The 25,819-nt window shown below is 39.7% G+C and overlaps 1 protein-coding gene across 1 annotated transcript; it reads right to left on the minus strand.

Moving 5' to 3' along the window:
- Window positions 1–237: 237 nt before the first annotated feature.
- Window positions 238–25,189, minus strand: vwc2 (von Willebrand factor C domain containing 2). Its single transcript, XM_010734532.3, has 4 exons — window positions 24,873–25,189; window positions 14,530–15,259; window positions 13,012–13,141; window positions 238–1,162 (listed from the first exon to the last, which is right to left on the minus strand). Exons 2-4 carry the CDS (start codon window positions 15,178–15,180, stop codon window positions 1,011–1,013), a joined length of 933 nt encoding a protein of 310 aa, XP_010732834.1. The 5' UTR covers window positions 15,181–15,259; window positions 24,873–25,189; the 3' UTR covers window positions 238–1,010.
- Between the last annotated feature and the right edge of the window lie 630 nt (window positions 25,190–25,819).

Below are 25,819 nucleotides of genomic sequence, written 5' to 3' on the forward strand. Positions count from 1 at the left end.
CAGCATTACTAAATAACTAAATATCCTCTTGACAACTCTTTAAATATTTAGCTGTAGCTTTCCCACAAACTGTTTATTGTCATGGAACTCAAAAATAGATAAATGCTTACATGTAAAGGCTGGATTTGTTCACGTTTGTCACATCCAAAAGGGTACCCGTGATTTCTAAAATGCAAAGTTGAGAGAAACTGGGTTGATCATTCCATCTCAGTATCTTTTGTTGGTTCAGCTGAACATTTTATTCAACAGTCTGTAAATGTAAAACACCATCCTCCCACAGCAAAGACATGAAAACATTAAGACCCCACAGCTGAAAAGTACCATTTGAAGCATTTACAGCGCGCAGATTGGCATTTATTTGAAACATGAACACAGTACCAAGAGAAATACAAAAAAAGCACTTTGAAATCAAAACACATTTGAACATCCAAAAAAGATCAAAGAAATCAGGAAACAGTCGAGTCTTCTTGAATTTCCCTCTGTTTTCTCATCGTGTTGTTTTTAACTCTGCACTTCAACATCCTACACAGCAAATCATTACCCAGTGAAATGGATCACATGTAGTCTAGTCTGCACTTTGGTGGTAGAGGGACTGGTGTCAGGATTTCTTGGACGACACCACATGAGACATTGAGGCTTTCACCTCCAAAGACAGCTGTGTGTGTTCTATACATTCTGTTGTTTTATTGACCTCTGGTCCAACACATTTCTTATTAAAATACAGAGGCTATAAAAAATACTTTTTCACTAGATCAGCATTGATGACTCCTATATTTGTATATATTCATAAATAATTTAATACATAGATAAATAGATATTCTGTGTGTGGATTATAAACGTTCATAAAAGCATTTTCTTTCTTCAGTAATACAGGAGTGACTATAAATGCTGAAATGCTCGAGGGCTGCAGTCCGACCCTGATGTCCGGTAGACTGGGTGAAAGGCCAAGAGTTTACATGCGGATTGGCGCTGGTGTTGTGTGCCAACGTCCCCTCTCACCATGCCAGTCTCTAGCTCCGCTGGCACTCATTTTTACTGCAGGTGGCTTGACGCTCAATCTGCCAGGTGCCCTCCTCGTATGTGCAGTAGCAGATTGTACACTCATCAATCTTCACCTCTCGGCCAGCCGGTATCACTGTTGTGTCTGCGTAGCAATTTGGCCCTGTAGGTGTTGAGGAAAAAGCAAAAGTCGAGCAAATTAGAAAGTAGCCCCTATAGTGTGTTTGAAAATAGAATTTCAAATTGGCTTCATATATTTTTAATGTGTTTTTTTTGTGTTGCTAACACCATGACACATTATAGGGTTCAGGCTATGACCACTGAAAATGCATGCTTTGCTTTGCTCCGGTTATTTGAGGTAATATGTAAGCATTGCTCCGGTCAAACCAAATGAACAGAAACTTGATGATATTAAATGATATATTATGATGTCAAATGAATCATTTATCCTCATGTCAATGTTATAGTTGAAAGTTAATTAGAAATTTCAAAGAAAAAATATCTGTTGCCACCTGAGTCTGTGTTATTTTTCTGCTACTAGTCCCACCAAGGACACAGTTCAGTGTGTAAAAAGGCCATTATGGGACTGTACACCCAATTCAAAGTCACATCCCTTTGTGTTGTTCAAAAGATCAGATCAGAGTCAGTGAATTCCCAGACATCCTTGTCCGTCTAGACTCTTCTGTTCTGTAGTTCTGTCACTCAAAAACCTTGCTTGTTTTTCTTTGTGGATAAATCAGGTAAGCCTACAGTAAGTGACATTAAATATCAGAATAAGTAGCCTGTGAATAAAAGCCACAGAAGTGGCAACTCCCGTGGCTTTGTGATGTGAGCTTTCAGAAACCTGTGGGTGACGTCATGGATATGACGTCCAATCTTTATACTGTCACTGGGTATGACCAGCAGCTTATCAAGTCTAATGTTAGTTAACGTCAGCAACCACCATGAATGCCTGTTTTTTTGTTTGCTTGTTTTTTTATTTTGTCCAGAGTTTGTTCTTAGCCTTTTTCATTTGCTTTTCGTTTGCTAAATGTGCATGCTCAACACCCGTGATTATCTGGTTCTGGTTATTGCCATTCTGCAGAGCACCATTCAGGCTAGAGTTCTTGTAGCCTTCGTTTCAAAGTGCATTATGTGGTTTCAATTACATCTACTACTGCTCTTGCTAATAAAAAAAAATGTATTTCACACATTTTATGATTATATGACAGGGTTTTGATAATGTTTCTATTCTAGTACAAGACTCAAGCTGAAGTAGGTCAATACTGTGACAAAGTGCTAAAATTTCAATAGGTAGCATTTTATTCATTTAGAAGCATATGAATGTATAATATATAAGAGAAGAATTGCCCTTTTGTCAGATGTGTTTCAGCCTTCCACATCTGACAAAAGGAAACCTTCTATGTGGAAATACAGTGTGGAACAAAGGCCAATGGGAAACAAGTTATTTTGAAAGCAGTACAGTATCTCATCTTGTTTCTGTAAGATAATTTCATGAAACCCCAGTAAACATAAATGCACTCAGTCCATGAAGAGAATGAACACAAGAGACCAAATGCTGTGCCCTTCATTTCATTTCTCTCAGTGGAAAATGGGTTCCCACATCTGGGCTTTCATTGATAGTTTCCCAAAATAGTCTTATAAAGAGCCACAGGAAAAAATAATAGAAACACAGGTATCACCACACTTCTGCTGGTTTCAGTTGCCATTGCTGACAGGTTTTAATTCAGGATGATTCACATTCATCAAAATGAATATGAGCTTTCACCGGGGTCCCTTAAAAGGTGGAATTTGCAGTTTCCCAGTTGGCAATGAATCATCAATTGGATTCGTATCTGCTCAAAATAGCTCTTCCATTGGTCATCATTACCAGGCTCTTCAGACCACTGAGTGACCACTCACGGGTGATGTAGAGCAGCATTTTTCATTCTGGAAGACCGAGCTCTCATCAGGAAAGAGATGCATCCTGGGATTGCAGTGATTGCACTGAATTGTTAAGGACCCAATTCACACGATTATCGCTTCTGCTCTAGTTTTGTCCTGGGATTCAAACATTTAACCTGATTTTGTTTATTTAAAACTTATTTAAAAGCAAATTTTATTCAATTGTAGATGCACAATCGAGATATTCAATGCTATTTTGTTCTACACTACCAAAGGAAAAGCATAAATCCTGATGTAGGCGTGCCTTCCTCCATGTGTAACTGAGGTTGGAATGCACAAAGTGGGAATTGTGCATAAAAACCAAATTAAGCACTATTACGCAGTGCTTTAATACAGTTCTAAAGTGTTCCCCAAGGGACTGTTCTTTTTTATTATTTTGTAGGAAATTGGATCTCACTAATGGAAATTTTGATGTTGAAGGTAGTTTGTTAAGAACTGAGCCCTGCAAGTGGCTCAGAGACGTGCAAAAAAAGAACTGCCGCTGGGGCGCTTATTTAGGCGCTCCCTTCCGTCTGCCAACATTGCGTGCACAAAAAAATCCACTTGCCAAGTCCTCCTTATATCACATACAGCATTACCTTCTTTGGTAGTAGGTGTGATGCAAAAGCTAAAAAAGCTAAAGCTTCTGTTGAGTGGAAGTGGCTCTGTCCTCAACCGGTGGCTTAAAAAAAAAAAGTGCTCATAAATCATCCATTATCTCTCAAGCTGCACGGCAAAATATAAACACTGCGGGAATTGCTTCCACAACATCAGGTATAGCATAACAATGGCTATTTCCCTCAGACTAACAAGGTCTTGAGCCACACTGTTGTATAATTAAGATGCTGATAAATGGGGAGTCTTTCAGCTGCAGCCACCACATTTCATTATACGTCAGCACCCAGGAGGAGCGTACTGGCACATCAATCAATGTGAACAGTTTGCCGAGGCCTGTCAAAATGTCAGCCCTAACACATTTATAAGTCTTCAGATGAACACGCACACACCCTATCTGAATAACAACTCATCCTGTGGCCCAGGCTGCTGTCGCTACTGATTCATCATCATTAGCGGCATTTAGAACACAGCGTCTCAAATAAAAGACGCAAATGTCAGGAATATCCTGCGAGAGAAAAATGGGAAAAATAATCATGCACTTTACAAAATAAATCAAAAGAACTTCCTTCCTGGAGCTGGGATTAAATCACAACCTGCCAGTTATTTAGAGTTGCATGACACTCATTTGTGTTAATTAATGCATGGATTCGGCGCCACTGTGCTTACTCATTCCTGTCACCCTATTATTCTGCCATTCAACACCCACCTTTTTGTCATTGCTTCATTAATATAACATACCCCATCTCCCCATCACTCTTTTTCTCTCCCTCTCACTCTCTATGGCAGAAAGAGATTTTTATAGGCACATCAGGCTTCAGAGGAGCTTTTCAATGGCACAAGAGCCAAAAACAAATGGACTGTGCATGTGCATGAACAGTTGGACCCAAACTGTCACTACAGCGTGTTCGAAGTTGGCATGGGTAGCGTGAGAAAGAGATAGCCATTAGCACCTGTGGCTTTTGGCTCTCTAGCAGCTCCAGATAATGGACGAGGAAATGAGGACACATCACAATCATCACACGACTTAATTCAGAAATGTTAAGAACTTGCGGAGCTCCATTTTAAAGGTAATGGAAAGAAGAAAATAGCAGAAATCACTCATCTTAATGCATTTCTTGAGTACATTTGCATTATAAATGCAGAATAAAAATGACCTTGCTTCGCAAAGGCAGAAAGTGGGAGAACTTTGCAGCAAGAGATGATGATTTAACAACAATATGAATCATTTCTTCCAGAGATGCTGCGTGAAACGGACGGTTACTTTTAAATATGAACTGCCTTGGATTAAAGCTGCAGACAGTTTTATAGAAGTGCCACCTCATATTGAATGTTTGTTTGCATATGCTGTCTCCAGCCACTGTGTCCACTGATAATCTTTGTGGCTGAACGACCCTGCTGCACACAAGTAGCACGTCTGTCACAACCGATGTCCTTCACAGGGACTTGCCACAAAACCTTGCCAGCCATCACAGCAGTGTCCAGGTGACAGACTTTACTGGAAGACCTTCAATTATTTCAACCTCATAAACATTATATTTAAAGTTTTGATGTCAGTCTAGAAGATCAACTAGATTTTCATTTAGTTTTGTTCCCCTTCATTACCATACTGTGAAAATTTGGAAGTCAAATTAACATTTGAGTTTTATTCAGAAGATAATATAGAAAATAACACATAACAAGCAGAGGACTCAGCGACTCTGCAGTACTCTAATTGTTAAGACATAATATAACTAACAATTGCTTCATTATAGTGACCTTTCTCTAATGTAATCATGAGTCCAGTAATGGAAATGGCCTTTAGATAATTAAATAAACCAGCACAATGAAAAAATTAAACCAAAAATGAAATATTTTTTTTAACCTTTTGTTATGATGTGAAATGTCCTACCTTTCCAGTTCATCTAAAACATGACACTTTATTATATTATTATTATTCCTGATTACATTATGGCCAACAGTATAGACACTATGCTGCACTGTACATAATTACTGCTCATCATTGTCTTTGTTGTATACTGACCTAACTATTAGACTGTTCTCTCTGAGCTAAAAACAGCAATTGTTCAATCATAGCTTAGCAACCATAACAATCTGTCAAGAGTTGAATTTTTTATGTAATTGCATAGGGCGATATCGGAGCAATTCTGTATATAAACAGTGTGTTTATCTGCTCTAATATAAGCTGCAACCATGTCTGGCTGACTGGTTAACTACCTGGTGTCATTTCAAGATGCAAGGGGCATGTCACAAGCTTTATTCTATTGGGTTACAGATTACAATAGAGAAATATTGGTTTAGCGTGCGAACATCTAATGCATGGGAGCAAAGGTGTGACTCGACCAGAATTTAGAATAACATTAGCAGCTTCGTCCTGGGATTCCCCTCCAGCAAGTGCAGCAATCTGAGTTACATATGGTTATGTTTGGCAAACTCATCAGGTATGCTTCATCCTCAGATTCTTTTCCCTTGTAAAAGTAGTCCATATACTGTTTGATGTATGTTGAAGTATCACCTTAAACGTCCAGCGTGTTTATTGTGCTCTATATACAGGCAGAATATAGTATCTATAAATATGTAATTCTTTGTGTGTAATCACCCAAAAAAAAATTATATATATTTTTTGTTATTGTAAGAATTAGTGTTTTAGATCTACAGATGCTGCAGGTCCCCTTCTAAGAAGTCCACCATGTTGAAGTGCCATGTTTCTAGATAGTCTTCAGTGTTTTTTGCATGTTTCCTCGCCACTGTAGTTTCTTCTTCACGCCATAGGAAGGACAAATATACTTTTGTACATTTGAGTGGGGAGAATTCAGATTTTTTGCTTGGGACACGTAGCTTTAGCTGCAATGTTTTAGCTCTTTTTGGTATGTAACAATCATGTACATATGTTATGTAATGTAATGAGCATTTACAAGATTTTGTCTTCTAAGGAATCAGCTGGAAGCATGAAAACATCAACTGGAGTAGGAGACGGGGATGCAGAGCTGGATCTAAACAGAACTAAGCGCCAGGAGCGGAAAAGACTGTACAAACCATGTATAAGATCTCTCCCTTATAAGATCACTAATCAGGGGAGTATTGAGAGTGTAGCATCACAGAGATGTGGTTAAATGAACTCACTTCGGACTCGCTGGTAACTCTGGACGGAAGAACAAATGAGAGCAGACAGCTGAAGACAGACAGGAAAGCAGGGAGAGAGAGGGGGAACAACACCCAGCAAATGTCCGTGGACCAGACCAGGCCAGAATCAGAACCTGGTCGTATGCGAGGAGCCCACTCTACTAGATGAGCCACCAGGACGCCCCTATTTATTTATTTAATGTGTATTTTTCCTTATCCACCTTGTATATTGTAAGCTGCTGCAACAAGTGGGATCAATAAAGTCTATCTTTTTGTATCTTACCTTATTTTGTCTTGTCTTGTCTTATCTTATGATTTTGTCATCTAACAAACAGTATTTTAGCACAAACATTATGTAACCTAGCTTCATTACATGAAATATAGCGGTTGTTGTCATTTTACCCAACAAAACATTGCCAAGTGCCTGCTTTTTGTTAAGTCTGTACAAAACAATGATGGACTTTCAAGGTGCCTGTGACCTGGTTAATGCTGGTTTATCCACAAGCATTTTCATTGTAAACTACATAGAGTATGTGAGAATGAAAAGCTTGGCAGTAAGTATTTATTGACTGAGACTAGCTCTGTTTGCTACACTACTCCTCGCCTGTGCTGTCAGGATGAGATGGACACACCATTTCACGTCCATGTAAACAACTTCCCTTTCACTTGTGTGTTTTTTTTTTTTGTTCCTTTAGCATGCACGCTCCTTTAGAAAAACCTGCCACATCTCAAAAGGCTGTCTATGAATCATGCCTCTCTTAATTTAAATGAGTCTCTATCCCTCTTGGCAACCAGGCTACCATGTCTTGTGTTGCTCTATTTGAAGTGATTTTGGCTCGGGTTCAGACTGTTTATCACATCCCCCCCAGATTAGTGTTGACCCTAACGTCTGAGTCTTGAAGAGCATCACTTGTTTCCTCATGCGTTGCCAAGGCGATACCCTGCAAGAGCAAAGGACAAGAGGGAGAGAGTCATGGCCGAGGTGCCGACGAAAGAGGCTTCTCCTGCATTGATTTTCTTTTTCCAAAGAATTCTTCAAAAGCAGATGCTGCGAGAGGGAATCTCGGCATAGAATACATAATACTGTCATTCCTACAACACCTACATGTCGTGGAAAAGGAAAATAAGTATAAGTAGTAAATAATAAATGACTTCAAGCAGTAAAAAAAATACCCAAAAAAATTAAAGTACAGAGAGCATGTTTTCCCTCTTTGACTTGTATTGACGAGGCATTCTTTGAAAGAATCAATATTGTTTAATTAAACTTTATGGCAGCGTGTGAATGATAGTCAAAACTTTACAGGCTATGAAACCATTTAATTGCAATGTGTTCCAGTGCTTTGAGATAATGAGTAAAAAATGATGAGAACCTGCTCTCATTCACAGCTGTTCTTTGATATTCATGAACAACTGTCTGCGGTGGATGTTAGCGATACCTCTCACTTTCATCTTCCTCCCCTGGCTCTTCCCCAAGTGTCTCCTTGCATACAGGCTGAATAACACATCTGAGACAGGGTGCTCTGCCATAAGCATTGATTTTGCATGCCTGAAAAGGCCAAGATAATGCCTGTGCATATTTGATGAACTTATCAAACACTAAAATACTTCATTGTGATTTATATCAAGAGTGAAAACGGTAAAGCAGAATGGCTGTTAGCTGGGAAATTAGAGTAAAAGTTTAATCAGAAACCAAATGTGAGATTTTTTTTTCTCTTTACAGATCTGATGTTTCAATCTTTCACCTCATTCATTCCATTTTTGCTCCTTTTTCTACTTTGATTTGCACAACATTAAACTCTATGACAATTTCCTCTCCTGACATTACACATCTGGATGAGGATTTAATTCGGTCCCATTAATGAGCTGAGCTTTGATGTGACACTTTAGATGCGTCACAGTTCCTGGGAGGTCTTAACATCTGTCTACATGTCAAACAACATCTGCAAACAAGACAAACAACACCACCGGAGCGGGAAGTCTCTGACGACCTCCAATAACCTTATTTTAAATCATCAGTATTTCATCACGGAGCTAGCACTGAGGTGCTGTCTTGTATTGAGTGCTTCATGATCAACGGCGGCAAGATGGGAGTTGACAATCAATGATCCTCATCTTTTAAATCATGGTGTCTGTAATACCTGGCAAAGAAGCATCATGAATAAAAGACAAAGTGAAATCCAATGTCTAATCGTTTTGATATTGATACGAACTGAAGGATGATCAGCGGTGTCATTTCGAGCGATGTCTCATTTACTTCTGTTTACGTCCGATTAATGTATCTTTCAATATTTAACAAGGTATGCCCTGTAGTTCATTTTTTAACATGTAGTTATGTACACTTTATGGTGGCAAGTCTAGCGTGAAATAAACTGCAAATGGGAAAAAGAAAGAACGTGACAATTAACTCTACAAGCCGAAATGTTTTTGATGGATTATTCCCTGGCACAAGACTCCATTTCCTCCAAAACGTTGAAGGTGATGAGCAGCATGCAAAGTCTGACGCTCATAAAAATGCTTGGTGATTCTGAAAAGTGTTTACACCTCATGTTTACACCTCATGTTTACACGATGATAACCCCAGCACTCCTGTTCATCAAATCAGAGCCAAAACTGCTCCCTGTCCAATAAAAGGTTGTTGAACACATACTGATACAAAGATACTCAACTCTGCTTAATTAAAAGTGTGAACTTGGATATTCACAGCTATCCTGAATATGTGAAAACACCAGCAGGAGCCACGGAACTGAGAAAGGAAGTCTAGGAGGCGATGGGCACAAGCCTAAAAATATACTTTTCAGCATTAAAGATATCACCTGCTGCAGCTCTAAAAACACTGTGACCTGACTGCTGTATAAACAAGGCGTAAGTGCTGCCAAAGGCTAGTTCTACATCTTCATAAATACCACTGTGCTCAGGTAGATTGCTGTAAAAGAGAGTGAGACAGAGCTGACAGAGGTTAAATGATGTAGCAGACGTCTAATTTTAGTAAAGCCATACAGGTGTGTGCGTAAAAAAATAATAGTATGGGGTTAAAGGGGTGCTCTACTGATTTAATATTTCACTTCCATAAATTTGGGGGACTTATTAAAGACAAAGCGTGTTAAATATAACAGAGGCCAATGAGATCTTGACTTTATATCCCTATTTTTTTCCTTTGAGTAGCAAATTGGGAGGACTATTTTGGCCGCTCCTGCCTCTGCAGAAGTAAGACAACGTTAGATGACTGACAGTTGACTTGGATGGACATGAAACTCTCCTAGTTTAATCTCTACTGTGGGGTAAATGTGGCATGTTTTCTTGTATGGTTGCCGGTTTGATTCCCAGCTCCCCCAGTCCAGTTGATGTGTCCTTAAGCAAGATATTGAAACGTATGGCTCCCAATGGTTGTGATGTCAGTGTATGAATGTGTGTGTATGACTGAGTTTAGTATCAGTGTGAGCAGTTTGGATAGAAAGCTGCCTTATGCTTCTGATGAGCAGTTGGCACTTTGCATGGCATCCTCTGCCATCAGAGTATGAATGTGTTTGTGAATTAAGTGGCCATCCGTCCACCATACCAAACTTACAGGAAAAAAACTGTCTGATTTCCCAGAAACAGACACGAAGACTTAGTCCTTGCCGTGGCAGCCCAGGGTTCAAATCCAACCTGTGGCTCTTTCCCTCATGTCATTCCCCATCTCTCCCCACATTCCTGACATTCCTCTTCAGCTGTCTCTATCAAAAATAAAGCTTGAAAAGGCAAAAAAATATATAACTAATAAAAAGCTAAATCATCGGGGTGGACGGTAGCGTAGTGGGTTGTGCAGGCGCCCCGTGTGTAGAGGCTACGGTCCTTGCTGCAGTTGGCCCCAATTCGAATCCTGCATCGGACGACCCTTTGCTGCATGTCATTCCCCTTCTCTCTGCCCCCTGCTTCCTGTCTCTCTTCAGCTGTCCTATCAATTAAAGGCATAAAAAGGCCCAAAAAATATCGGTTCCAAAACTGCTGATTTCAGTCAATATAACTCAGGCTACAAATGGAAACCAGAATATTTACAGGACCTGAATCTTGATCCCTCACCTCCAGATGCTGCATTCATATATGTCTATAGAGATTGATGTTTTCAAAATGTACTTGAATAGACTTGAGATCAGCCTTGCAGTTTTATGATGTCCATTTGTATGACATCCATTCTATTCTGATTTGATTGTTTTATATTGATTGTTATAAAGAACTTTGTTACATGTACTGAAAAATGATATATAAATACAGCTATTATAAACTGACAGAATGTGCACTTATTTTCTTAAGATTCAGGCTGTTGATTGATTGTGAACGTTTTCAGAATGTACTTCTTTACGCTCAAACAAAGGTTTTAATCATCCAGCCCACTTGAAATCAGTCTCCGCTCTATGGTAGCCCTTTAACAAAAGACTCTTGTGTTTCTATGTTGGGGAACATTTAGGCACCAACACCCTCTTCTTGGTAAAAGTCTACATATTTCAATGCCTCCAGTTTATAGTGCAGGTTTTAAAAGTGTGAAAGAGATTATATAGCTGTTTTCACAGGTTGCGTTGAACCCCTCATGACGAATAAACTGGTCTCAATGTGTAAAATCGGCGTAGTACCCCAGAATCCCAAAGGTCTAAAATAATCCAAATATTTCCGAGGATTGAAGGACTGAGGCAAAGTTAGTTGTGGTTTCAAACATTGAGCTCTGTTTATTGGATGCTAATATGTGGTAATCTTATGGTAATGTGGACTGATGCCATCTTAAAACTGAAAATCCTCATCGGCTGAATGACTTTGTGGGTTTGGTGGGACTTTTGAATATAGATGCATACTCTCTACAGTGTGCCACATCTCTGCACATACTGTACTGTAACTGCCTCCGAGACTGATGTGCCTGCGAATGCAATCTAGCAAATCCACAGGGCATTTTACAGGGGAAAATGTAGAGCACTGCCCAAACTCTGCACAAAGCATGCTCAGCATGATCAATATGTGCATACAAAAAAAGTGGGTGAACAGCAAAAAAAAAAAAAAGGGAACAAAGGACCAACATGTATTTCCCAAGATTACAGCAGGAAAATATTAATTGGATGCATAACACTCTGTGACTACCAATGTTTTCAACGTGTCATCTCTAGAGGTTGTGAAACAAGCTTTTAATTTGAGTGGGAGAACTTCTGATAACTATGTTCATGTCATGAACATTCATTACATGCAAATGCTTTATGTCATAAAATGTGAGAAGAATCGTTCTAATGTGATATTCTGGATGTTATTATGATGAACTGAGTAGACAGTGGCTGCAGTTTGTGGACATTTTATTTCTTTCAGTTAAATAAACGTCTTGACATATTTTCGCACATCTCTTCGGAGCATAAATATGCAAGACAGTTGTTTTTGTAATCTGACTTGCCCACAGTCTGTTATTTCTAACTCTCTTGTGTTCACCATTCAGTGTATTAATGCTCAGTTTCAACAAACAGCATTAAAACCAAAATATCTTGCTTGCAGTTTTACTCAAAAATGATATTATCAGGGCTGTCATCTAATAAGTGGCTCACTACAGACGAAGCAATTTTATGTGCAGCGCACTGTGTATCTTGTCTCTATCACAGGGCTTTTTCTTCATGCAGATTGCTTGCTCTTGTTTATAGCAGACAGCCTGCGCCACTTTAAGATTCCAAGTCAGAGATGCATATCGCAAGTCATCATTCTTTTTGCTGAAGGAAGCAATGTTGCTGACATTGCCATGTTGCATTAGAGTCACACTAAGAAAACAAGGGGACATAATCTAGGACATGCTGTCTGGAATCATCCGAAACAACTTCAGATAATCGACTCTGAGCCACAGAATTCCTTCTTCTCAGACGCGCTGAAGCTCTCAAACCAACTGGATTATACTTTTTAAAACGCCTGGCAGAAAATAAATAGATAAATTGCAAGCGGATCTCAAATCTCAAGACAGTAAAAACGGATTTTGAATATATGCAACAATTTCCATCAGATAAACTGAGTAATTGAATGAAATTAAGACACAAGAGCAAACAAAAACAGGCCACGACTCATAGCTGATTAACCATATTTTTGGTGTGCCTTCATTGAAACAGCTCTCATTACTTCAAAGATGCAATCTGATATGATATGAAAGAGACTGCAAACACTGCAGTGCAGTAAGCTGCGTGCTTTGCGTCAGCAAAATAAGTGTCACGTTACCTTGGCCTTATAACTCCTGTTGAGGTGCCCTTGAGCAAAAAAATTTGACACAAGTCTGCTCTCGTGGAGCTACTCAGCGTCCACCGCTAGATTGGCTGTACTAAAGCATTCACCACAGTGCTGTTGAAGGAAATCGTCTACACTCACCGCTCTTGCAAATGGGACAGCACTGATCCGGCTCGTACTCTGGGTCCACACACTCGGTCTGAGGGCAGGCTGCCACAGAGCACAACACCTCTCCACTTGGCTCGCATCGGCACTTCTCGCACGGAGACACCTGAGTAGCAGTGAAGAAATAGTAATTAACACACCCATAAAAAGACACACAGATGCACAGACAACAAAGAGTCATCAGCTTGTTAATTACTTTCTTGTTATCTTGGTCTCTCGCTCTTTGTTTGTCTCAGTGTGTCCTTTTTCTGCTGTTCTGTCTCTCTGCAGCTATCTTTGTTTTTCACACACACACACACACACACACACACACACACACACACACCCTTGCACATACACAAAAAGTACTGCTGCCTGTCCGGTTTGTTTAAGACAGTGTGCATTCAATGTCACGAAGCTACATCTATAGGGAAGTCTCATCCTTCTCAACTTCATTGCCAATGAATGCTTCATTTTAGGGAGTGCCGAGTAGAGAATTGAACTTCACTATCCAATCAAGGGATATAGAAAAATCAATAGGAATTGGAAAGAAAAGAAAGATGCTTCCAATTTTCTCAGTGCGTGAACAGAAACATTAGAAATAACTTGGTTGGGAGCGTTCCTGTATGTCTAGAAATAGAACAAATGTGGGGCAAGGGTTGGAATTGATAGTATACAGTTTGAATTAAATCCAGCTCCTACATTCCCTGTGAAAGGCTTCATTTAGTCACACACCTTTAGTCTTAACAAGAGAGCAAAGGTTAATTCTACCTGCATTGCTGTAGATTGCAGAAGCATGCGCCTCCGCATGGCACTCCACTGTGAAAAATGGAGCGAGGCAGCACTTAGCACAATGCCCCAGAACTTAGCAATCAAGCATAAAAATCTGCCTGTTGCTTAGTTTCAAAGCACACCACACTGCACACAGCTGACATATGCTGCTTATGAAAGTGGAGCTTTCTGTAGATTTCCCTGAGCAGAGACTTGACATAGAGCTGTCACTAACAATATGAGTTAAAGTAAGAAAATCCTGTATTAGGCTTGACCTCCTGCTGAGACCCTCGCCAACATAAAGAGAAGAATTAGGAGCTGGAAAATGTAGTGTCTTATAAGATACATAACATCGAGATTGTGGTGCAATCAGGTCAGATGATAAAACATAAAAAATCTTGCAGCTGTATCTCTGCACCTACATGCAGCAGTGTGCTCTGCAGAGTTGTAACATTACTACCTTAATGTACTACTGTAGCCTTATCATGTGTATCAACAAACTGAATATGGAAACACTCTGCTGAAGCTGTGCTGCTAAATTCAGCCTCCGGTAATATTCGGGGGTTGTGTGAGGAAAAAAAAAAGACAAGTGCTGACCTTTGCCATTATAAATCTGCCTGCCTGCTCACTTACATGCCGCAAGACAAGGTAGCTAGTTTCTATGGAGTGCCTGTGATGAACTGCAACAAGTGTTTTGTCAGCATTTCTTTGTCAAGAATGAGTGAATGTGGTTACCGGGCTCACCTTAAACTCTTCTAGAGAGGCGTAGATCTTGCCACGAAACTCACAGTAGTTCTTTTTCTCCTTGCACTGCGGGCAGCATTGGCTAGTGTCCACTTTGATGCAGCGAGGGTGAACCTTGGGACACTCTGGCTTGGTGCACAGAGGGCCCTCGTCTGTGCAGAGGCAAGGGCACGTTGAAGGGCCCGGGGTGAACTGCTCACCAATGGCAAACACAAAGCCACTCTCGTCCATGCAGCCTTTACCCCTGTAGTCTGGGTAGGCGTATTCGTCGATAGCATCCAGGGAAAGGGTGACGTCACTGGTGGGGCCCTCGTCTATTTGATTCAGGCTGTCCTGTTCAGTCCACAGCTCCTGGGACTTCCCGTCCTTAGATCCTTGTGTCTGGGAGCTGAGGTTCAGCCGGGTGCGGCTCACGGCAGTCCTGTTGGGGCCCAAGGCATTGATTCCCTCCAACCGCTGCTGAGCGCTGTATCCCAGCGGCTCCTCTATGGTCTGCTTGTCCTGATGTTTGTCCTCCCTGGCTTGGGTCAACACCCTTTCCAGACGTTCTCGGCTCACTGGTAGGGTCGCTATAGGATTACACTGAGCGCTGCTCATCAGGACCCCAAGAACAAAGAGAACTTCTGCTGTCATGGCAACGGAGTGCAGCATCTCTCCCCACCACCAGTGAGGTGGGAAAACACCTAGGCTCACATAACACACTTCACATCTCAGGTGTGAGCCAGTCCATCTGGAAAGAGAAAATTAAACTGGGGTTATGTGCTCAGTTTTTTGTCACTTTTTACCCCAGGTGTGAAGTTTCATTCTGTGTCTAGAACAGTGAAAGAAATTCTGTTGACTTCAGAGCACTGCTCCATTGTGTAAAACATCTTGCTGAGTGTGACGGCAGCCTGTAGGATCAGTGAATTGGATCATCAGGGCAGAGTGTATTCATAGGGCCATGTAAGGAAATCAATACGGCTTCATACTGTAACACCTCTCTGCATCAATCGGTCCTAGCAGTGACAGAGTAAGAGGAAAATAGCCAAAGAAGGACCTGAATCCAACACTTTTAAGCTCTGGCTCCCCTTATGGAACAAAGAATCAGGATCAATGTCTGTTTTTTTAAATGAATCACAGTCAACTGTACAAAAAGAGAAATTGATTTGAAAATAGGACATAATTCCAGTCTGGAAAGATGAATTTGCAATAGCTGACAGAAGTAGCCGTATTAAATTTCAAACTAAAACCAGATCTGCCAAAGCTTTTACAAAGAGGGGTATGGACGTCAAAACCTTCAAAAAATAGCGCATTAAATATCTCATTGTTTAGTTTGAATCAAAAGTAAAAGGAGCATCACGTTTTTGACTCCACATCTCTGAACAGCTGTAGTCAATGTTTTTGTTTTTCTCTCTTGGTTAACTTGATTTACTGAGACATCTTGAAATTCAAATGCTATGATGCTTTGCTGAGTTTGGTGGCCTACTTCCATTCATTTCCTCACCAAATGTTCTGTGTCACCGTCATCACTAAGCTCCGTTTAACAGGGCTGCGGTCGTGTTGAGATTTATATCTTATTTTGAAACAAGGTGAGATTGCTCCATATTGACTCGCTCAACAATTAACTGCAATGTCCTGTCTGTGTTTGTTTAAGAATAGTTCACCATATTGATTAATTTGTCAACTTCAATGAACACAGCTAATTTCCAGCAGAGCGATAAGGAGCCCTAAACACGAGGTGGAGTGAAACTAAGCATTAAATAAGCTGTAAGCAAATCCGTTTAGGTTCTGTACATGGTGATACATAGAAGAGCAGAGATAATGCCCCGACAACCAGTCACATTAATTCTATCTAACTCCAACTATGAAGCCAGAGTCTCCCCATATGTTTTAAGCCATGCATTTTGATATTCATGAATTCTGTTCCATTCAGTGGGAAAAAGGCTGAAATTGACTGCTGGCACGTCAGTGGTATTTGAGCGGTGTTTTAGCTGAATTGCTATGTTTGAGGCAGAATCCTTGGAGCTGCTGTGGAACCGAGAGGAAGCAGAACGAGGTGCATACCGATAATGCTGCTGCAGCTGAGAGAGAGAGCGAGACAGAGAGAGAGAGAGAGAGAGAGAGAGAGAGAGAGAGAGGGAGGGAGATGAGGCCAAGCCTCATTAATAAAAGGACCTCATTTGGCTTTTCTCAGCCTCACCTCTCCACCTTAACAGCTGTTACTAGCTGTCACACTATAACTGCTCCTGCTGTGCTCTCCATCAGGAGTGAGCACTGGGTGGCCCTCAGGCAGGTTGTCAACTGGGCACAAACTAGCCACATTAACACCGTGCCTAACAGGATAAGGCTGCCGATAGATTTCTTATTTCCGTCAAATCCCAATGAAAAGACCAAGATCCTACTAACAAGCAGTGTTAAAGTGTATCCAAAGCTTCATTCAGATTATTCATCTGTGCCACAGAGCTCTACAGAAAACGATTAAAAACACACCAATGAGCTGTTGTACTGGCTGTTCCTTTGCTGTGATGATACTGAACTTTACATACGCTATATTCAGTAGTAGTAGTTGTGGCTTGTGCTCCCACTCTCAGTTTGTAAAAGTTGTTGGTGGCATGACACGGTAGATAGTTTAGTACAAATTCATATCATAGTTTTCCCTGTGTGAAGTATCGTGACAAATTCAAATGCTACTACGGAGGACGTAAAGTATTTCACAGAGACAACTTGAAATACCGAACTAGCTGTCTGTTAGCTAGCTAAAAAACCATGTTGATCTTTTATAGAGTCAACCAACTACATTACTGACCTGTACATATTTTACATTTGGTTCCTATCCAGACTAGAATATGCACACACATAAACTCATGCCTCATTATACCTCTACTCAACACAATACAAGGAAATAATGCAGTGTTAAGTGGCCAGTTACAGCGCTGCTGGATGTGGTCAATTACGCTGGGTTACACAGAGCATATTACATATTACGTTATAACATATTAACAGCTGACAAATAGCAAGTGAATCAGTTGCCAAATCCGTTTGGCAAGTAAGCCTATAGCCACTGGCGAAGAAATGTTTGTATTTTGGAGTCATTTACGGGCACGCTGTTTCTGTCCTCTGCTGTCTGATTCGTAATTGGACACTCGAGTAGGGATGTGCATGATTAGCCAACAAGTCTGTTAAATGTCGCCAACCTCTATTATTATTACTATTTTGTTATTATTTCATCACCAGCCCCTTTGGCTGGTGAGTCAAAAAGTTGATTTTGGGCACCCATCCACCTTCAGCTCTAAAGATTTCAGCATCAGGTGTGTTATTATTCTGTGGCTGAAAATAGAAAATAGTTGCCAACAAATGCATTACTTCCTGTGTGAGTAACATTTGCTTAAAACTACTGTGTCCTGCTGTTTTAAGATACAGAACATTCTTGAAAATAGAAACTGTTATATTTGTGACTGCTTTTAAAGCTTTATGTCTTCCTTCGGAATAAAAGGGTTCAGGGCAGAGTGAAAGAAAAAGCGCAGAGAAATCAAAAAGTACTAGCATTACTTTGTTAGCTTTGGTCTTTTCAAGGAATTTGTTGACAGTAGACAAAAACTGGATAATGCCCACACATCCTTAAATATTATAAATATATAATATTTAATTCAAAAAGATAAAATCCTTACAACCTTATGTATTCTGTTGATCAACAATTGTGTTTGCTGTATTAATCATTCATACACTAATATCATGTTCAGCTTTTGTAAATGTTAAATGTTCTCAAGATGCCTTTGTAGATACTTTCGTAACAGCTCCTCAGGTCCAAGCGATGGCACACATTTATAATGTTGCATATAAACCATTTGGTGAAAGGTCAGAGATTTATCTTTGCCCTACAGCCCTGCATAGAATTCAGTTTTTTTGCTTCATTGCTCTATCTTGAATACTTGCAGAAGATATTCTGGCTGGAGAGAAAAAACGACTATGAAGTATGTAGATACAATACAGCATCCACTTCTCTCTGCAGCATAGGGTAGAAGCTTGACTACTACTGGCTATTAAATTTGAAGTATTAAATTGAGTGTAATGGGCACATAATGTGTGATAAACTGTCATGGCTCTGTAAAGTTTCTTTTAAAGTCAGAACCTGATGAAGCAACTTTTACCAAAGCTGCTAGAGTCACAATAAAGCCGCAATCAGACTCATAATCTCAGCTCATGTGACCTCAAAAAGGCTTGTGCTAACTAATGGTTGTAGAAATCAATCAGCAATATAGCCGAGTTTATATAAGCCAACATCACTGAGTTCATAGACACTTCTGACACATTTGAACACCCACTTCAGAGCAGAAAATCAACTCTGTAAGTGGAAAAACAACCCTTCAATTTACACTTGTCAGTTTCAAATAATTATCAGCGGAAAATAAACACTTATTAACACTGGAAAAATAGCTGATTTTTTTCTTTTTTTTCTTGAAGAACAGTCATCTTTTTTAACCACATAGAGCTAAGTGTTCATGTGGGTTCCCTGTTCCCACATCTGTACGGCAACTGACAGGACTCCGCGTGGTTCCAAAGACTGAAGTGGTCCAGGCAATTACAAAGTGACATAAAGTGCTAAAATGTCCTAGTCTGGGCAAAAATGGTCAATAAAAATAGAAACGCACATGAGAACAGTTCCAAAAATCAGTGACTTAAAGTGCGAAAATGCTCCATAAGTCGAGCCAAAAATGGTCAATTAAAAAAGAAATACATAGAAGGACAATTGAACAATTCAGTCAGATTCTTGTAGCTTTTAACATGAAACCACATGCACTTTGTATTGCACTGTAGGGGGTTGGACCAAAACAGCGAGCTTCTCGTGATTAGACATGCATAATATTAACTCCAATAAAACCACAACCTCCACTTAGCTTTACTGTTGTGCTAAATCACGATCTAATGTTATTTCTTTAATTGATGTTTGATTATTAAATAATGATGCAATCAAAAGCTGCAATGTTTGTGCGTGCGTGCGTGTGTGTGTGTGTGTGTGTCTGTGTGTGTGTGTAAACTGGCAAACAAACAACACATCCCTGGAGTATAATATTGGCCTTAAATATACTTATTAGTAAAACATCTCTGTGCATAATATCAAAGTTTAATGATTGAGCGATACAAGAGTTTAAATGAGCTGAGTAATAAACTAATCCTCCACTTGAGACAGCACTGGGATGTAATGTGAAAGTTGTCAGTTCAAACTTCAGGCCTGACAGGTCGAACATCAGGAACACGTCAGCTGAAAACTTAGCAGAGGGAGTGATTTCTATGAATACAATATTATATCATTATTATTATATCACTAATGGAAGTGAGAGTTAGACTGTGCTAGCTATACAGTATATTATACTGTAATGTAATATACTGTATCTTCTGTTTACCAACCCAAAGCACATATTTCAGATTGTTTTATCACTTTAATATTTGGAGACTATTTAATCCAAATTTTATGAGAATTGCTCATGAACATGATTTTGAACTATTATCTGCTATACAGACTCGCTGTTAAATAAAATAGATTTTAATCATTTCTATACTTGTGACTGAGGCACTTTTTTAACTTCTCCCAAATTGCAAATAACTGTGCTCATATTTCTGGGATTAGACTTTGAGAAGTGCTAACTTATAATTGATCTAACGAACAAATATAATAGCAAAGGGGAGCAGTTATTGGAGACTGCAAAGCAGCAAAATTCAGAACAACACTGAGCCAGTCCTCTTTAGCAGTGAAAGGCTCACAGATTTAGTCTGCCATCAGAAATAAAAACATGAACTGATTGGAAAACGTTCTGAGGCTCAAACAAAACCACATCTGTGAACACTTGGATGATGTATTTATGTAGCAAACATACTCTTGCGTTTGATGGTCATTTTCACTCATTGTTCTTAATTGTTGTTTTTAGTAATGGCTGTATCAAGTACAGATTGTAGTGTTTATTTCTCTGTTTATTGTGTGTGTCTTATTATGTGTTTTGTTCTTTAAAGGCCTAACCACAGACAACAACTGCAAATTAGCTTTATCTAGATTTTGTCATCTAAATTGCCTTTCTTCTCTAAAATGTTAGAGAAGATTGTTTATTCCCAGCTCATGGACTTTTTAAATGAAGAAAAAAATAGTGAGATTTTCCAATCCAGTTTTAAAACATTGCACAGCACAGATTTAGCGCTTTTAAGAGTTTTTAATGATAAGAATAATCTTTTTAGCTACTGACTCTGGTCACTGTGTTGTCCTGGTACTTTTAGATTTGACTGCAGCATTTGATACAGTCGACCATGAAATCCTGATTGCTCGTTTGGAGCAGTGGGTGGGCATCAGTGGCACAGCACTGGAATGGTTCAGGTCCTACCTGTCACATCGGACTTTCTGTGTAAGCCTTGATGATTCTGTGTCCTCCACTACTCCTCTCTCATGTGGGGTCCCACAGGGCTCTGTGCTTGGCCCTCTTTTATTTTCTCTCTCTTTTATTTATTTACTCTACTCCCACTTGGTTCTATTCTCAGGAAACATGGCATTTCTTTTCAATGCTATGATAGCCAGATCTATGTCCCTCTCAAAAAGTCTGATTCATACTCTGTTAAACCGCTGCTAAAGTGCTTACATGACTTCAGCCAAATTTAAGCTGTGGTGAAGTCCAGCTTTTTTCAGTTTAGGCAGCTGGCAAAAATCAAACCAGTCCTTCAGAGGCAACAGTTTGAGACAGTAATTCATGCCTTTGTGACCACCTGGCTGGATTACTGTAATGTACTTTATTTGGGGGTTAATGGGTCCTCTATTAGTTGTCTTCAACTGGTACAAAATGCTGCTGCACCTCTTTTTACTGGCACAAGCATATATGAGCACATTTCGCCTATTTTAGCTTCACTCCACTGGCTGCCTGTCCATTTTAGGATTTTAGGACTTTCTATTGTCTACTTCATGTTTTTATTGTGTTTCTATTGTGTTATTTACTTATTGTGTTTTATCTTGTCGTGCAGCCCTTTGGAAACCTTGTGTTTGCTAAAAATCGTGCTATATACGGTAAATACGGTAAATAAAGTGGATTGGATTGGATATGAATGTTTTTTTTTGGTCAACGTCAACGAAACATATGAGTAATACTACTACGATTCTATCAAATACCAATGTATTAAGAGTAAGCTGATTTTATCTGTCTACCATAGATACACTGGTATTTGAGTGTATTTTTTAAATGTATATTAATTTGTAATGATTCAATGACCAGTGTTTTTACCTGTGTTTGACGACGCGCAAAAAATGCAAAAGGCCTGGCTCACAACTTTTGGAGTTAACTGCTTACGTTTGTTTTTTCTTTGGATGCTGCTCAGTGATGCATGCACTCAAAACAGTTCAAAACAGGAGTCATGGTGGGGTTGGAGCCTATCCTACCTGATTTTGGGCGAGAGTTGGGATTAATAAAACAACATACCAAATCTTAATTTCAGGCGATTGTACGCTAATGAAAACAGTGATATCAAAGATAACACTATAACATAATATATTCCATTTTAGCCATATTCCATAAATAATAATCTATTATTTTACACACTGGACCTTTAAATTCACAGTGAAGCTTACAGCTTCAATGCACTGATGTCATTTTGAACAACAAAGTTTATTGTTAAAATGTAAAATATTTGTTGGATCATGGCAAAGAAATGTATGTTTATTTCTAAATTTGACAATACAATATCAATCGCATCAATATGTGAATTCTTTACTCTTTAATATCAGTATCGGCCCCAAAAATCCAGTATCAGTAAGGCTCTGATCTGCCCTTCAATAGAGATTCATGTTTCTGGGAAAAGATTTTTTTTATTTTTTTTTTTATAAATGAGGTCAAGATAATGAATGCTGGCACAAATAGTAGAGGTAATCACATTAGCAGTCAAAGACCAGCCCTTGATAAAAAATAAGTCCTGACTCTTCCTGCTGTACATTAAATATATAATATGACATCAAAAAGTTTCTCCTTTCCTCAAATATTCAAGTCCTCTACTTCCCACTCTCTCCAGTTTGACTCTCTGCACACACAAATGAATAATTATCACATGTACAGTCAAAATTACAATGCAGCAGAGGAAAATTATAATCATCTACTCTAAATGGCTAATTTCACAATAATGAAGTTGCATTTTGTTATTCTGCTCCCTCATTAACATTGGAAATCTGAATGCTGCCATATCCTGTGCTGTTACTATCGAGGACGGACGTTTCCACTTTCCACTGACATTTAAATGTTGCATTGACTTCCTGCATCACAGAGAATGAAGTCAGTTTTAGCCTCAGTGTCTGCCAGCAGGAGCAGGTTCAGTCATTAACATCACTGTAGATGTAAATCTCCCTGTCAGAGGCCAAGATTCTGTTTACAACGCCGGCTGTTGAGCATAGCCGCTTGACCACTGAGGTGCAGCGACAATGATTAATCAAGCAGGAATTCAACCTGGCTTTTGGTTCACGGTTCAATGATGCTCACCATCCCATTGATTTATGACTCATAAATTATTGTCGTTTTCATTAACCAGCAGAGCGATAAGTCTTGACACAACAACCTGAGCCCGGAGTGAAATTTTAGCTCTACGTCGACTAATAAGATGCTATTATTCATATAGATTAAACTGGCAAGGCTTTCAGTAGCACAAAGCGTGGCAATTAAGTAGTGTTAAGGATGACCTGCCTCTTGTTTTCTTCATTGATGTCACTCAGAAAGCATTCTTCCAGGGAGGTTGATGGCAGTTTTACTCACACAATAATGCTATAAATAGGGCCAAATGTACTGAGGCAGAGCACTCATCTCCAGCATATTTAGTTCTTAATATAATGTGAGCAGTATTTAAAAATAAAACTTCATTATGACAGAAAAACAACAGCTATGCAGGAAGTGTTGAATGGAGAGGCTCACAGCATCCTTCTTTGATTTCTGTGCAAGCCTGACGGTTAGCCTCCAGAACAATCAAACATCACATTCACATTGTCGGGGAGAATACAACTCCTGCGATGTCCCTCTGCAAAATCAAACTGAATGTCGTTAAGAGTAAAACCATCTCCTCTGGGCTAGAATTAACTCAGACAGACAATATGCCCTCATCGCTGTGCACTCTTCATTTATCGAACATTACAGATTCTCCTTTTTACACTGTTCCAACATCCCTACTTCCCATCGATGGCACACGGGGAACGCAACAATTTAGTCTGAGGTCTATTTCAATTTATGACAAAGCGCATCACAGGGAACGAGATGTGAAATGTTTAGACAGTGGTGGCTAGTGGTCTTGGATCTGACAGGGTGACTGAGAAAGTATTGAATTAATGATGCCACATTTTAAAACTCATTTTTTACAGATAAACAGTGTGAAATGGTGAAATCCAATTAGAGCAATAAAGGACACTAAGGCAGCATCCAAGTGTATTAAGCCATCTGCCAGTGAGTTAAGATTGCTGCAGGGCTGCCTAATTGAATTTTATCCTCTGACTGTAAATCTTATGAGTGACCCAAATCAAAAGAAAGTTTGCCTAAACATGCAATGCAAAACTAACACTCCTTGCAAAGCTGTCATATAATCTGAAGATTATGTGCTGTGGAGCAAGGTGAGAATTCACACATATGCACAAAGCCTGCCAGGACAAGTCTGTAGCAGGCAGAACAGTGTAAATCAGCTTGATTTTTTTTTATGTTTCTCAGAAAGAACATAAATGATGATGATGACAAGCAGCCCCTTTGACTTTCTCCTGTGTCACACCCAGAGATGTAGTCACATTTTCATAAATCTCAATCCAGTGAACTGCAAAAAACAATCAGCAAAAAAAGACCCTATCATCATCCAACCACTTACTTTGCCGGTCACTATGAATTTATTAAATCATGAGTGCATTGAAGGGTGTTTTTGGCTGCCTGCTCTACCGTTAGAGGCTGTGTTGACTGAATGTTGCATCCTAGAGTGTGTAAGCAGGCAGAGCCTTTGTGCAGCCACTGAAATCCTCCTGATGCGTCTTAGAACAGCCTCAGTCCAAATTTACATCCAAAAAATACCAGCATAGTTCACTAACACTGATTCCTATGGAGCTTCTACAGGTGCAACAGCCAACAGTCTGCATTAGAGTTCCCCATCAAGCTCATTTGTATATAAAGGCTTCTTGAGATGGATGCAGTTTAATTTTAAGGCATGGTGGCTCAAAGAGTGAGATCTTCATGAAATGCGCACGAAGACCAATTTTAACAGAAAGCACAAGGCAGTCCATTCACGGTAAAACTAAGTTGATGTTAAACCTGAGCATTCAAGGAAATGAGACTACCATGCAGAATTAAAAAGCTGCATCCTGACACAGCAGCATAGATATAATTCACCTGTGATCCCCGGAGTCTGTCTGTATCCGTCAGTGTGCCAGGTTGAAAACACACAGCCTTCGGACTGCTGGACAGAGGAGCCACGACAGCAACAAATGATTACTAGTGAAGAGATGGGAACTGACGCTCGTTAAGCCAGTCAAATGCACAGTTCCCCCGGAGGATGCTCGCAGGTCATCAGCGTGTCGCGCTCAACTTTAATCGGCACAGTGAGTGAAAGCGCTCCGTCTCCGGCGATCCGCCGCTGCAAGTGCCGCGCAGCTTCTGATGTCCTTGCTCTACACTGGCACTTTATTTCTCACGGTGACAAAAAAATAAATAATTTAATAAACGAGGGGGGAGAGAAAAAAGCGTTCAGACCTCACGTTTATCCGAGCGGCCACTAGATGGAGCAGTTTGAAATGACTGAGGAACAACAGGCAGTCAATTAGTGAGCTCAGTGCGTTCACAGGTCGGTTCAGGAGGTTCACGCACCGCTGTGATTAACGACTTTACTTAATTATCTCGAATTAGGAAGTCGTTTCCGTGACACAATTTGGTCACCGGGCAATTTGTTGCCAAATGAGAAAATTCTAAAGCACATTATACAAGGAGGGAATTAAATTGTGGACAAGACACTGCAGTATCTGCATGAAGAATCATGCAGGGCCACAGCAAGGACTGCCACTGAGGTCATGGGGCCCAGGCAGCACGCCCCCCTTTAACCTTTAACCACAGAAACATCTTAAGTGTCTTTAATATTAGTTAGATTATTCATTTTATTTCTTATTGTTCGCCACAGTAAAGGTCTAAAAACCTAATCTACACTACTAACAGCAATAACAAATCACTTGTTATCGATTTATTCTTGTATTTCTGACATACAATTACATTTAAACATATTGAAACTTAAAATACTGGAATAAGCGTATAACATACTCGTGTGTTGCAAAATGCAGCAATGAAAT

Source organism: Larimichthys crocea, unplaced genomic scaffold (assembly GCF_000972845.2).
Source record: "Larimichthys crocea isolate SSNF unplaced genomic scaffold, L_crocea_2.0 scaffold271, whole genome shotgun sequence".
Lineage (NCBI taxonomy): Eukaryota > Metazoa > Chordata > Actinopteri > Sciaenidae > Larimichthys > Larimichthys crocea.

Coding starts and splice junctions, on each gene's coding strand:
- vwc2 (XM_010734532.3), bottom strand. CDS start 15,180: ATGCTGCACTCCGTTGCCATGACAGCAGAAGTTCTCTTTGTTCTTGGG. Junction 13,142..14,529: donor CCTCTCTAGAAGAGTTTAAG/GTGAGCCCGGTA, acceptor ACTGCTACTCAG/GTGTCTCCGTGCGAGAAGTG. Junction 1,163..13,011: donor CTGTCCCATTTGCAAGAGCG/GTGAGTGTAGAC, acceptor CAACACCTACAG/GGCCAAATTGCTACGCAGAC.